The 14,869-nt window shown below is 39.4% G+C and overlaps 1 protein-coding gene across 1 annotated transcript in view; it reads left to right on the top strand.

The window, feature by feature from the left end:
- SH3BGR (SH3 domain binding glutamate rich protein) overlaps positions 1 to 13,948 on the top strand; it is a 29,831-nt gene extending 15,883 nt beyond the window's left edge. Inside the window, exons 4-7 of the mRNA XM_034071048.1 lie at positions 4,686 to 4,799; positions 9,975 to 10,004; positions 12,419 to 12,557; positions 13,442 to 13,948. Coding sequence (XP_033926939.1) covers positions 4,686 to 4,799; positions 9,975 to 10,004; positions 12,419 to 12,520 — 246 coding nt within the window. The 3' untranslated portion in view covers positions 12,521 to 12,557; positions 13,442 to 13,948. The remainder of the gene's footprint in view (positions 1 to 4,685; positions 4,800 to 9,974; positions 10,005 to 12,418; positions 12,558 to 13,441) is intronic.
- The last annotated feature ends 921 nt before the right edge of the window (positions 13,949 to 14,869 follow it).

Raw genomic sequence — 14,869 nt, 5'->3', positions numbered from 1 at the left:
AGGTATTAAGTATTATAATCATTATAAAAGATATGTGGAAAATCAATGAGATAAATAAAATTGCATTTTTCCATCTTTACACTTCCTATATTATCTGCTTTTTCATGCATGGTTCTGTTAGGTAGCATGTCTGTGAAGTGAAGTAACACAAGAGAATTCATTAATTTCCAGCTGTTAGCAGAGGCTATTGCAGTTTCTGCTTGTGACAACTTTGTAAACATTGAAAATAGTATGTTCTGTACGTTCTGCTGAGCAGGTTAGTGTTAGTGCTATTTAGTAGCAAGCAAGTACTGTGTATGGCTATTAGCTGCTGCATTGGTGGAGGTGGTGATCGTTTCAGCCCAGAAAGTGGTAATAACAGAGTGTTTTTTAAAAATCCATAAAAATACTGGACATATAGTTGCATTGTCTCCCTGTCAAAATCTGTTCCTGAATTTGAAAGAGACATATACAAGTGTTTTAGCATTTGTTGCAGGGGTTAATTTCTCAGCATCTTCACTGCATGATAGTCTGGCTGTGCTTTGTCATACAAATAACCTTGCTGCACTGCTCCTGCTTTCCTTTCATTAGGCTGTCAATACAACCTTAGCATGAATTACAGTGGATGGCTTGTGACATTGATTTCCAGCAGTGTGAAACTGGAATAATAAGTCATGTGGAAGAGATGGTGATGATGACACATATGACAGGGTTTCTTACTAATTCCTTCTTAAATAATTGGGTGGGGAGGGGGGGTTGTGTTGTTTTTTTTCTTTTTGTTTAGTTGGTTGTTTTTTTGTTTGGTTGGGGGTTTTTTTGTTTGTTTTTTTTTTTTGTGGTTTGTTTTTTGTTTGTTTGTTTTCTGGAATATGGTGATAGTTTACAAAGCATGGAAATGCCATGAAACAGCCAGTAAGCATTTACTTTCTAGGGATTTTCACCTCACTGAGACATTGCAAAGATTAATATAAAGCCAATACATGTATTATACACTTGCCCCAGAAGGTGTCTTTTCCGTCCATCTTTTGTCTCACATTGCATTAGAAGTAGAGCAGTTTTTTAATGGCCATGATTCTGTTTCATAACACAGTCTGTTAGGATCCTGATCTAGGACTGTTTTGAGACTATTTTCTAGAGCAAGTACAGGAACTTCTTGCTATTCCCTCAAAAAATTATATCTTCCCAACAAAAATCTTGTAGTTAAATCCATTGCCTCCATTGTCACATCAGCCCACTGAGTGCAAAATACATGTTTTAGTTCTGCAGATTCTTGTTTTTTGTAGGCCTGACCTCTCTGGGTTAGGTGGCTACAATTTTTCACCAGACCCATTCGTCATTTACATTGAACAATACTGGTAGGTATTGGAGCTCTGATGGTGCCAGAGCCTAATGTAAGAGCTGATCTACATTTACAGGGTGAGTCTGGTATGTCCAGAAGTCCAGAGAGCCTGTAGCTTGTAGCAAGATCACCTAGGTTTGGAATTGCTCTGTGAACTCAGTGAAGCTCATTTGCTTGAGCTGAAGGTCTGTTTTCAAATCTTGTATATACTTTAATCCTTAATCTCAGTATTATTGCTCTTAATATCCATAATCTTGACAACCTGAAATCTGTAGATACTTGAGCTTTAGTCTTTTAGTTGAAGACTTCTACTAAGACTGCTTTGAATTACAAATCTACAGTATGTGCCTTTTATTTAAAGAGAAAATTGCCTGTCAGCCAATCTTCATAAATGGTACTTCATTTTAAATTAGTTAAAAATTAAATTTTCTGTTTCTATGGAGAGCTAGCATAATGATGATATTCCAAGCAGCACAGTTCTCCATATAATTAACAAGAACTCTGTGTGTGTGTGTGTGTGTTCTGGCTGATAAAATGCTGCTTCTAGAGTTTAGTTCTTTCAGCTACAACTTTTATTTGCCTTATGTTCTGAGTAGGTGTAGGATCCATCTGAGAGAGTTTTACACAATAGGTTAATTTTAATTAGAATGCCATCTTCAGTCTTTATGTAATTTATATATCTCCAAAAAATATTGAGTACATAGATTTTAAAATGACATGCTGATATACATGCTGAAAATAAGTATATGACCAATTTAGTTTTCCTTTAACACTATCCTTTTCATTTTAGAAACTGCTACAAAGAATGTATCTGTAAGGAAGTTATCACTTGCTTGAGAAAACAATGTATTGACAGTGTTGCACTAGAGAATGTCAATATATGCTGTGTTACTACCTATTTTATTCTTCAAATATTTTGTTAGCTTGTGGGGGAAAAGTACAAGATAAATTAAGCCAACCAAATGTCTCTGTAGATTTGATTTTAATAACAATGATCTTAACAATCAATCACCATTTTTAATAACAATGCCACCAGCATGAGAGTGCAGTGAGCCCACAGTTTTATGTGTGCTTGAAATGAGACAATACTGTCAGAAGAAGAAATAGTCTTTTATCCTTCCTCCTTCTTCTGGCTTCTTCTGCTTACTCCCAGCTGCTCATTCCTCTCCTCAAGCATCCCCCATGTGCTGGGAAAAATATTCATGCAGCTGTGTAACAGTGTGCACAAACTGTGTGTGAGAGAAATGTTTTACTTTTTAAAGCATTACTCTTGATCAGCCTTCTGTTCCAGTTCACCATGCAGCCCTGGAAGGGCTTTTGCTGCCAGGAGGGCAGGGGCAACACAGCACTGGGAAGAACTGCAGGGAGGGCAAGGCTTGCTGCTGATAGTTTTGCTGCTGTTGTTTTTTTCTGCAGAGAGGAAGGGGAATTTAGGAGCTTATGTGCCTCCTTTCTTGTCATTGCAAGCTCCTTAGATGTAAAACATATTTTCCATGGTTCAGGAGCAAATTGCCAGAAAGGCATCAAAACTTACACAGTGAAGTTTCAGGAAAAAGATAAAACTACAGAATTATTTTGTCCATTTTGACTTTGTCTTGATAACCACTCTTCTGTAACTTTTGTCCCCATCCAGCAGAGCATCTCAGCAGGAGGGCACATCATGGGACAAAGATCCGTAAATCAGTACTCTCCCAAGTCTGCTCTGGGGCTAAAAGCCAGATAGCTATGCTTATGTTTTGCTTCTGCAGGCTAAGTACACTGGCTGAAGAAAGCATATATGGATGAGGACACTGGCGGAGGGCTTGTGAAGCTTAAAGTGCAGGAGGTCATGACAGGGGCTTTTGTTTAACTGTAGCAAAAATGAAAATGTGGAAAAACATAAAAACCCAAACCAATCAGATAGATGAGTTGTAAGCGCTTGGTGGCAGAGATGACAAAAGATCTGGTTGTCTACTGGGGCATGCTGCTCTGCCCAAAGAATGTAGAATTTAGGATGACACAGGACAGGACCTTTCCTAAGCCCAATTCTCTCTTGCTGGAGGCAACCACAGTAGATAAGACCTTGAAGAAGTGGTCAAATTCCCTTTTAACATATTAGGTCCTTTTCCTCTGCTTCTCTGCTAGGAAGCTCTTCCAAAATTCCATATTGCTGCTGATTAGAATTCTTATTTACAGCAGGTTTGTACTTATTTTGCATCTATCTCAGTGTTCTTCCTTATCCTACCACTCCCTGATGTTTACTCTGATCTATTTTTAGAGAGCCATCATATCCCCTCACAGCATTGCTTTCAATAGATTGAAGTAATGAATCTTTTTTTGTCACCCTTCCCTAAGACAGGCTCTCCACTCCCTCAGATATTCCCAAGCCCTCCTCTGCACCTGTTCCAGTCTGAATTTCTCTTTCTTGAGCCTGAGTAACTGGAACAGTACAGAGCGATCCAGAGGAGGTTGTGCCTTGGTCTTGTACAATGACATTAATATTCGCTTTCAGCTCCACCAGCTATCCCTCACTTCATACATTTGAGGATGACATTTATTACCTCTTTCACTAATACATCATATTCGTGGCTCAGTTATTCTGTGATTATTTAAATACATCTGTCTTTCTCTTCTTTGATGATTATCAGCTAACAAGCTCCCAAAGTACAGTAGAAACATCTGTTTCTAAGCTCTGTCCCAGAACTGCCTGTCCCAAAGAGTGTGACTTTGCACTTCATGTTATTTAATTTAATCTTATTTTTCTTATTCCAGTTGAGGTCATACAGTTCTCCTTTTATCTGACACAGCGTGTGATTCAGTGTGACCTTTCACAGTTACCTAGCTGAAAGTACCACAGGACTTAAAATAAAGAGCCTTCTAAGAGGTGCTTGTTCATGGTGCTGGAATAAATAGATTTGATAGATCAGTGTGTGAACTGAGGAATAGTTTCCCTGATGATTTTAAATGAGAAAGTTAAGAGACTATATATGAAATCCTTCATTACTCCTGTTTTCCTGTAGCTTCTTGATGTAGTTTAATTGGAATGCATGCTGGAGAAAGGCTTTTTTTTTTTTTTCCTGAATCTAGAATGTGCAATCAGGGTGAGCATCAGTTTCTATTAGACTTTCCACAGAAAAGTGAGAGACTCTGCTATGCTCTGAAGAGGGAGAAGTGCTTGAATTCATGTTTTCCCTACACAAACACCATGTTTTTACCAAAAGATTAACATGCCAACAAGTGTTCCTTTCACAGGAAAATGTCCGGAAGGGTATATTTTCATTTGTGTGCTGAAGTAAAATCAGAAAAGCACCTCCCAAAACTATAAAGTCAAGTTATAGAAATTGTTGATTATGTGCCACAAAACTAACAATGTTGTCTTTGCTGCCAGGAGACTGAAAAGTCTGATGCCACGGATGGAACTGAGGCACAAACAGAAGACAAGGCAGACGAAGGGGCTCATGAAGAGGCTCAGTCTGCTCAGTCAGAATCAGAAGATCAACAGGTAATTTTTCCTTTTTCCCTTTGTGATAATGAGGGTTTTACCTGTGCCAAGCGCATGAAGCATAAACCCACAGGCCTTCCTATTATGCCTCAGGATGGAAAAACTGATTGCAGAGTGGTCCTGTTTTAGTTTTGGGTGCATTTTCTTTGACATGGTGATACGAAACCTAGATAAAATTCTGAGGAACTTGCTCTGAATCTTGAGTAACAGTGCTTGTCTTGAAGTTTCCTTTTAAATATTCTTACTGTAAGCTCTTGGTTTTTAATGCTCATTTTGAACCAGACCCTGCTTTTGGAGAATAATTTAGGACTAGACATCTGAGTCCTGTCTGTGTGGAAAAAATTGCTGCTATCAATGGCCAGTGTCTGCAGGGCTCATAAATCTAGCTGTTAATGTTTGTTGTCATGTATCAGTATTGACTGCTGTTGCAGCAAACCATATCTGGCAGTGTCTTCTCCAGGCCAGGCAGAAACCCCTGGGCAATGCAGAAATTGAGACTTTGTTATCCTTTTGCTGCATCATGATCTGATGTTACAGTCACATGGGCAGATCTCAAGCTGCAGTGCTAAATGTTCTTGGAAGACGCCACCTGAGTTCCTTCAATTCCCTAGGATAATATCCTGCTGTTAGCTAACATCAGTAAAGTACTTGTGGTTGACAGTAGATGAATCTTGCAAAAAGGGACCATTCTGCTGTGTGCTATCTTCCTCAGGGGGGTGTTCATATTACTGGCCAGGTTCTAGACCCAGTGGAGACTAAGAAGAAATGGATCCTGTGTCTGGAGATATGAGACAGGGATTATGCTCCTTCATTTCTCCTGCTGCTCTGAGAGTTTGGCATTTAAGGACGTGTTTATTTTGATGTTGCAGTTGTTATAAAAATTCCATCTTAGCCATGGTCTGATTTAATTATTTTATTTACAATTAATATCAAGAGGCAATAAGCCAGGGAGTCTCTGCTCCACCAAGGATGCACGCTGGGGTCTTTGGGGCTCAGTCTCTTATACGTTTGTGGTCCTGGGTCTCAGCCAATCATTTCTTCTCCTTTATGTCGATATAGTTGCTGGTGTCTTGTCTTTGGTTGAAAAACTTCTTACAAAAGGTTATCAATCTTTCTCAGTAACACAAAAGGAATAACTCAAGAAGATGTCTATCACAAGCTTAACTACCATAGGTTCCATTCCTTATGTGGTTATTTATTCAATACATAGGTTTCATAAACCCCTGTAACAGGATGTATCTCTGGGTTGCCCAATCCCTTCCTTAAAGCACTCAAGCAATAAAATAAAGCCATTAAGCACCCTTATTATTTTAACAGTCAAAAATTATTAAAGAGGGAACTAGTCTACTCCCTTGTTTCTTCTTCTTTCCCTTCATTACATTGACAGCAACTTTTATTATAATAAAAGTCGTTTTTATACATTCCACATGTGGTACATTGGTCACGGGTACATTGGTAACAATGATTCCTAAGTCCTTGACACGAATCATTCTCATGTTCTTTACACAGTGTCAAGTGATACTCATCCCCAAGAGGCATGCCTACTGCTGGATCAAACACTTGCTGGGTTTTTTGTGGTTTGGAAATCAGATGGTCCCAGTGAAATATCTGTCACAAATGCATCATTCCTTTCACTAAAGAGGAAAACAGATGCATTTTCATTGTTTTGTTGTTTTCCATCTAGCTGCAATGTTTTTCAGAGGAAGCACCTCTCTGTAAACTTTTCCCCATTACCCTTTTTAGCAATGACTGTAGTCATTGTTAGGCTGGAAAAGCACCCTTTTACATAGCCTCATGCAAGTCTCAGGTGCTGGGAAGTCCCATTTAAAATTTCAAAATGGCAATGAAAAGAGATAGTTCTCAGTGGGAAGTGAAATTTCACATTAAATTCTATCCAAACACTTCTAATGTCTCAGAATTTCAGCTGGCACATGAGTGCCATCAAATACCATTTTCCTTGGCTCTTAAGACCAGCATAAAACTGCAGTGCATCCCCTGGCTGGCTAGGTTACCTTGCCATTCTGGCTGGCAGAGTACTCTAATGTCTTTTTAAATGCAGAATGCTGAAACATGTCTGCAAATGTTTCAAGCAGCTGTGAGTGAGAGGTTTTATAATGACATAATGCAATACCAGTCCTGTACAACAAGCACCTTGATCCATTTCTCACTGGCTGGACTGGAACTGTAAATGGAAAATGTATTCTCCTTTAGTTTTTCTGAGAGGGGAGTGGCAGAGGAGAGAGCACAAGGCAAGACTGTGTTTGAACAGATTGTTCTGTGGTTATAAGGGTATAAAATATGGTTAGTTTTACGAACCCTTCCCTTTCACCTGCACAATCTTGGCAACATTGAAATGGTCTTACCTAAGGAGTAAGAGTCATCCTGAAATTGTCCAACTCTGATACCCACCTTCATCATGCCAGGTGTATACTAGGGGAAGTATAAAAAGCACTGTTTCTGTTCCTGTCTTACTTTTATATAGGGTACTTCCCACTGCAAGCAGCAAGGTGACAATGTCTCCTGCCACGGATGCACAAAACCCATTTCTCACCCTGTTCCATCACCCTCTTCCCTTGTCACCTATGACAAATCACTTTGGTGATGTGGCATCTGTCTGCCTTGCCACAGTTTATCCCAGTTATCACTTCTGTTGGGATGGCATGACTAATTCTGTAGAAATCCTGTTATTCTCATTCACAACAAACAGCACACAGAGGATGAATAACTTTGAAGCAGGTCCAGTGAGATGAATTCCACTTTATGTTTCTGTATCCCAATTTACCTTTAAAAAAAGAAAGCTTGAATGACATTTCATTACCTGGCTAGGCGTTTATGAAGTTAAATACATTTGAAGACTGTCAGATTGCCGTTGTAGTATCTCCCCTGGGTGTTAGATCCTGAAGGGTACATGTAGTATCAGCACAGTATTTTCAGTATTCCCCTTTCTTCCTCTCATTCTGCAGCCCAGCACATCTTGTTTGACTGCTTTCCATACTGTATAGATGTTTTCTGTGTGCTCTCCCCACCCATGTGTTTTTTTTTCCATCTAGCTTAGTAAGAGCTGGTCTCTGTATACTGAGTTCTGAAAGGGTGACCTTTGTATCAGTGGCCCACCTAGTTTTGCAGCTGAACAGTTGCATCTTTTGAACAGTAGTCATGTCCCTTTTGGAGTGTCAACTTACTCTTTTGACAGACCCTCAAACCAAAATACAATAACTTAAGCACCACAGTTTTATGTTCTATTTTTGAATTAATATACCAGTGGGAATCCAGTATTGGCATTTTGGCCGTGTTTAGCAGTCAGTTTCGTACCAGCTTAAAAATTACTCTCTCATGCCGGGTGTAACCCAGCTGGCTTTTCTCCAGTGACTCTGCAGGAGAAATGCCAGTGCTATGGAAAAATTCTAGAAGAGTCTGGGCAAGATAAAGATATCTCAGTCTTTGCCAATGAGCATATGACAGGTAACAAAATAAACTGTGACTGTCTCAGTTGTGGAGCTGCATGAAGGCTCCCAGATTTCAGAAGGCTCCTTAATGCCTCAGCAGCAAGGATGGCATCTGATGGTCAATATGGGTACTTGTGGAGGCTGCAGCCCTCCTGTACTTCTTCTTTTACACTTACTAGGAGATGCAGGAGTCCAGAAGCTCCAGCTTTTTGTCTCAGGCTGGTGTGAGCCTGAGGAAACCAGTGAGAGACCCCAATCCTCTGAAAAACAAAACTCTTAAGTCAGCAGCTGCCTCCTGAAAGTGGTGGGTATAAGTGGCAGTGCAAAAGGTTGTTCTTCATGCACCTCACATTAGAGCGCCTAGGCTTCAGCAGCTGCAGCCCCTCATTCAAACAAGCACCTAGGAAACCTCAGAGCAGATATTGAAATAGAAAGTCTCTTACACAGATGCAGTAGTAAGTAACAGAATAGCTTTCAGCCTGGTCACCAAGGAACAGCTGCGCTAAGATTTCTTTAGATTATGATTTTTTTTCACCTTAAACCTGTTGCATACTTTCCTTCCCTAATCACTTCATCAGGCTTATCTAATCTTTTTTTCCATTCTAATCCCTATCCTCTGATGGATAAGGTTGAGGAACCATTTTGTTGGGGTATAGTGTCCCTTTTTCTTGCTTTGTCTGTCCCTTTGTCTTTGAGCTTTTTGAGGAAAAGGCTGTGATCTTCTCTGCATATGGAAAAGCAAGGTTTCTGCTGGTCACTAGATATGTTGGTAATAGTTTTTCTTTATTTTCCTGCCTGATTTTAACTTCAGGTTTTAGCTTGTGGCTTAGAATATTTTAAGTGGTGTCCCAGTTAAGTCAGTTTGCAGTACAGATTAGGCTCACTTCAGGGCAGAATTCTTTTCGAAACATGCTCAAAAATCATATTAGAATGCAAGTCTGTATCCTGTCTCAGCAATTCCCCAGGCCGCGTTTAACCCTGCCACTTCAGTTCACTTCCTTATCTCAATGCATTCTATGCAAACTCATATCAACCACTCATGCCTTCTGCATGGTACTATTCCATCTGCCTTTTCTCTTTGTGATTTTGCATAAGATTAGCTCTTCTCTCCAATAACCAGCTTGGTATCTAACATTAAATTCTATTCACTTTATATTTATATATTTTTTCTCTTTTATCTCTCTTCATCACTTTTGCTTGATCTATAGTCTAAAACCATCTTGTATTATTTCTTATTCCCCAGTATTGCTGAGCCAAGACATCTGTTCCAGCCTACAACAGTTAACAGAATTGCAAGCCAGATTCTGAGCGATGATGTGTAACATAGATAAGACTCTGCATAATTCTGATCTAACTTTCATTTTGCAGACCACCTAATTAAGAAGAAAAAAAAGAAAAAAAGCCACAACAAACACCAACCTCCAAACCCCACCTGGAAAAGCAAACAAACCCCTCCAATGCTTTCTCATCAATGAAGCAGATTTAATTGGAAGTAACTGAGAAAAAGGGAGCTGTATTTAATGATTTTATAGCCCTTTTTCAGAGTAAAAGTTCAGGATAAATGTGCATTGTGAGTTAATCTGAAAGACATTATCTCAAAATAAATCCACTGAATTCCACATAATGTTCCTAAATCCAGTGTTTAATTTCTGCTGTTTTACCTGCATGACCTCTGATATTCTTTCTTCGATCTGTCTTTTAAACATGTTCTTTTCTATCTCTTATGTAGGAAAGCAAGGAAGAACATGCAACAACAGGGGTATAGTATAATTTGCCTTCATCTTTGCATGCATTTAATTCCTTTTCAGTCTCACTGCTTCACTCAAAAGTTAATAAATTCTTATTCATGAAACTAAAAATACTAGTGTTCTGTTCAGCTAGAGATAATTATTGGTGATATCATAGTCTTATTGTTTGGGAACAAAGATAGGCCTCTAATAATTAAAAAATGCAAATGGAAGAGAAATTGTCTTTCACAGATTCTTTAATAAAATGTGCCAAGGATTTCCAAGACAACTATATCTTTAACAATTGCTAACTGACACTACGCTGATTGCATTTTCAGTGTTGTGATTGCAAAAGAGCCATTCTGATAATTTAGGCAGTTCTGCCTGTAAAGGAAATATTTTCCTTGCCAGAATTTGAAAGACCCAGGTGCAAATTCTTACGCAGTTTTCTCCTTTTCCTGGCATTTCAAGTTTGTGTCTTGAATATTTCTTCAGTATTGGAGTCCTCATAACAGCCTTCCAGTATCTGAAGGGGGGCTATAAAGATGCTGGGGAGGGACCCTTCATTAGGGACAGTAGTGATAGGACAAGGGGTAATGGGTTAAAACTTAAACAGGGGAAGTTTAGATTGGTTATAAGTAAGAAGTTCTTTACTGTAAGGGTGGTGAGGCATTGGAGTGGGCTGCCAGGGAAATTCTGAATGCTCCATCCCTGGCAGTGTTCAAGGCTAGGTTGGACAGAGCCTTGGGTGATATGGTTTAGTGTGAGGTGTCCCTGCCCATGACAAGGGGATTGGAACTAGGTGATCTTAAGGTCCTTTCCACCCCTAACTATTCTATGATTCTATGATTCCCAGGAAAACTAATGATTAGACTATTTTCCACTACAGGCCAGTGATTAGTAAGAGAACACATTCACATCTTCCCACGTCCAAACTGCAATATATATGTATATATATATGCATACATACATGTGAACACATATACATGCCCACAGTCAGTTATGCAGTATGGGCCTAGCAGCTGGAATGGAGCTCCATGGGCAAAGTGTGGGGGGCTCCTGGTGAGGCTGGCAAAGGCTGTTAAGGCTGCTTAGTGCACCCTGGCACCACTAGCTAATGCTTCAAGCAAGCAAAATACACATTTTTTTTTCTGTAAGAGGTAATTTACTTGAATTTTGAACTGAAGTTGTTAATATCTGAAAGATGTTGCTTGTCTGTGGATTTGCCTGGCTCTGTTTCAAATACTGCTAATGAAAGACCCCTTTCCTGAGGGATGATGCCAAAAGAGGCAATATTCCTTTGACACAAGAACTTCTAATCCAGCTGACCTGTGTGGACATTCATATTACCTTCCTGGTTTTGCAGGGATGATCCCTTAGTGCAATGATTTTTCTCTGAAAAATGATTCAAACCAAGAATCTGGTTACAACAGGTCCATTCCCCAGCACATATTTAAGCACGATTTTACTTCAACGGCTCAGATGTGGCTTTTGTACAAACAGTATGCATCTGAAAGGAAAACCAAAGGGCTGTGCTACTCATACTACCTGCAGTCCTGACTAAATACTAATTATATAGTCTTTGATTGACTGTTTGATTATGCCAGGAAGAAACTATCATAATTTTTGTAGTCTAGGTAGTGTATGAAGTTACGACATTTTGAGATAAAGCTTGTTTATACACATGGAAAGAATGCCTTTGAACAAGAATTTCCTGGAAGAGAAGGAACAGAGAAGCTTACAATGCAATTTTGAGTTCTTTTTCACAGTAGGACTACACTTCAAAGCTTCATTTACTAGCTCTTAAAAGACAAGAAACGCAGATTGTTGTCTGTCTTACATAAATGCTAGCTTTCAGATAACTGTTCATTTGGTTGATTGAAGAAAAGGGCTATTGTCTTTAAATTGCACCATTTTTTTCTCTATAAAAGAGAGAAATAAAAACTTTGAAACAGAGACAAGGCTGTATTATCTGATTCTGAATGATCTTTTGATTATTCAGGAGCCTAGTTCACGTGCCATGAATCTTGACTTGTTTACTTCTCCAAGAAAATGTATTATTAAAAATACTAAACTTTTTTCATATTTGCATATATTTCATATCCTCATTTTGATCTTGAATATTTTTTTACAACTTAACCATGTACCATATTCTAGCCTCTCTAAGAAGGGTCTTATATTCCAGCACTTGCCTATTAACTCCAGAAAGCTAGAGCCCTGGCATGATAAGATTAAAAGCTCTATACATTACTTCTTTGTTCTGTTTTTTTTTTTTTAAAGCTCAAATAATATTGCATTTACTAGAAACAGAAAAGTTGCAAAAGCAGAGCTCTGCATTTCAAGACTGTTTATTTTTTATTCAATTCCTATACGATAATTGCAACTGTTTTCTATAAAAAAGGAGGAAGAAGTAAAGCAGGAAGAGGGAGAAGAAAAGCAGGAAGAGGAAGAAGTAAAGCAGGAAGAGGGAGAAGAAAAGCAGGAAGAGAGAGAAGAAAAGGAAGATGAAGAAGAAAAGGATAAGGTGGAGGAGCAAGAAGAGTCTTAGTACACTGTGACACATTCTTCCTTGAACAGGTTTTCAGGTAACCATTAAGATGTTCAGCACAGTTTCTAAATGTTCTTAAAGTAACACAAACTTGAAAAATTTGTACATATTGTTGTTATATGCAATGACAAGAATGGAAGGTATGTACCAAACCCAAAAAGGTTTACATTTGAAGCATAACAGTTAGTAAGAACTATTGCCTTTATTGTGTCCATTACTTTTCCCATTTCTCTGGCATCAGTGTATCTGACTTTCCTGCACAGCTGTCTCTGTCATCCCTAATATTCACCATATTTTGCAGGCTCTTCCATCCATTCACCATTGCTCTTACAACATTCACTTCTGTACCAGGCTTCTGATAGCTGCTTTGGGCATATTCCTTAACATCTTCCTGTGCTGTGTGCCCTAAGTATGAGCAATGCAGAGAGCAGCATGCTCTGTGAATGGACCAGGGCTCTCCTGGCATGGGCCAGCACAATGATCATCCCCCAGTACTCTGGACTGGTGAGGCAGCATCTCAAATACTATGTTCAGTTCTGGCCTTCTCACTACAAGAAAGATGTGGAGGTGCTGGAGCGGGTCTAGAAAAGGACAGCAACCCTGGTGAAGGGTCTGGAGCCCAAGTCTTATGAGCAATGGCTGAGGGAACTGGGGTTGTTTAGTCTGGACAAGAGAATGCTCAGGGGTAGCCTTGTCGCTTTCTACAACAGCCTGAAAGGAGGTTGTAGTGAGGTGGGGATCGGTCTCTTCTCCTGAGTAACAAGTGATAGGACAAAAGGAAATGGCCTCAAGCTGCACTAGGGGAGGTTTAGGTTGGGTATTAGGAAAAAATTTTTCACAGAGAGGGTGCTCAGTGTTCAGACATGTAAAATCACAAAAGGAGTGCTAAATTCTAATCTAATTTTCCTTATTTTTGTTCAGGAAGCAAAAGCTGGAGTAACCCTGACAAAGAAAATAAAATTGATCTTTTGAGCAAATCATCACTACCTTTCACGCCTGTAGGCTTATGAACATATAAATACATAACAGAACAAGATACCACTCTGCACTATGTGTTGCCTTTATATATATATTTGGTATTCCATTTGCTTGTTAGAATGGGTCTTCTTATATCTGACTGATGATATTTCAGTTGATTGTTGTATGTTGGAATAGTATTGTCTATGTCACGTTCTAGACTGTAAGCTCCTCAGGGCAGGAACCATGTCTTTCTCCATGTTTATGTACTGCCAAACACATTGCTGCCACTTAGCAGATAACTGCACTCACACAAGTGACCTATTTAGAGAAAAAGAAATTCAGTGTTGAAAACTGCAAAGAGGCTTCCTGTGTGCAAGCTGTGTGAGTCACTTCTCCTTCAGCTGGCTTTTGAAAATGGTTGGGATTTCCATTGTATAGCAGTTTAAATAAATGCATTTCCTGTCATATTTCTTCTTTGTCTTTAAAAGCATTAATTCAACCCTAGATCTATAAAGTTTTCTCAGTTTCTGTTGTCTCCATAATTACAGAGGCTGTGCAAAGTCCTTTTCCTTGCCTTATGTTTCTGCTGATGTTTCTGCATTAAAGATGACAATCTTCATTAAGGGAAAGAGATGTCCCAGTCCCTTCTGCTGAAGCCTTTTCAGCCTTCATGGATATGTACATATTCACTGGGACAGGAAAGTGGAGAAAACTAATCCACATTCACACTGCAACTGCTGGTTAGAGGTTCGCTGAGGAGGAAGAAGCTTGGATTTCAGTCACTTATAAAAGCTCCTTGTAGAGGAAAGGAGGGGATAAAAAATGCTTATTGTGAAAATAGCCCATAGCTTCATAAACTAAACAATTTCCAAAGCAGCTACAAGTTTATGTTCAACTCTGATCGGGAAGAGGTTGGCTTTTTAAACTGAGATCTCCTATACCACAAGTGCTTGAACAGTGGCTGAATAGGTAAAGTGGACAAAAAATTTGTGGAGGCTTCTGGAATGTCCTGAGTGGGTACATCTGAAGTTGCAGTTGTTGGGAGGGGATGGATGGGGAAGCAGGGCTATCTGCGCTGTTCTTACACTCTTAGGTGCTGCTGAGTTCAGAGCTGGCAGGTCCAGCTAGGGGAAGAACCTTGGAGTCCTCACTCACAGGTCACATGCAGACCCAAGAAAATGCTGGGCACTGTCAGGACTTTGCTGCCATGTAAAGACTTGCTGAGGTAACGTCTTGAGCACTTTGTGCAGTTCTGTCTTTGCACCTTATGGAAGACTTAGTGGCATAAAGATAGGTACAGAGAAAACAAAAGAGAGGATGAAGCAGCTGCTCCACGAGACTGAAAAGACTCTTTGATTTGGAGAGGAAGCAAAGGCATTTACAAAGATC

Source organism: Melopsittacus undulatus, chromosome 2 (assembly GCF_012275295.1).
Source record: "Melopsittacus undulatus isolate bMelUnd1 chromosome 2, bMelUnd1.mat.Z, whole genome shotgun sequence".
Classification (NCBI taxonomy): Eukaryota; Metazoa; Chordata; class Aves; order Psittaciformes; family Psittaculidae; genus Melopsittacus; species Melopsittacus undulatus.
Note: the sequence above shows the minus strand (reverse complement) of the source record. Positions and strands in the feature narration are given on the sequence as shown.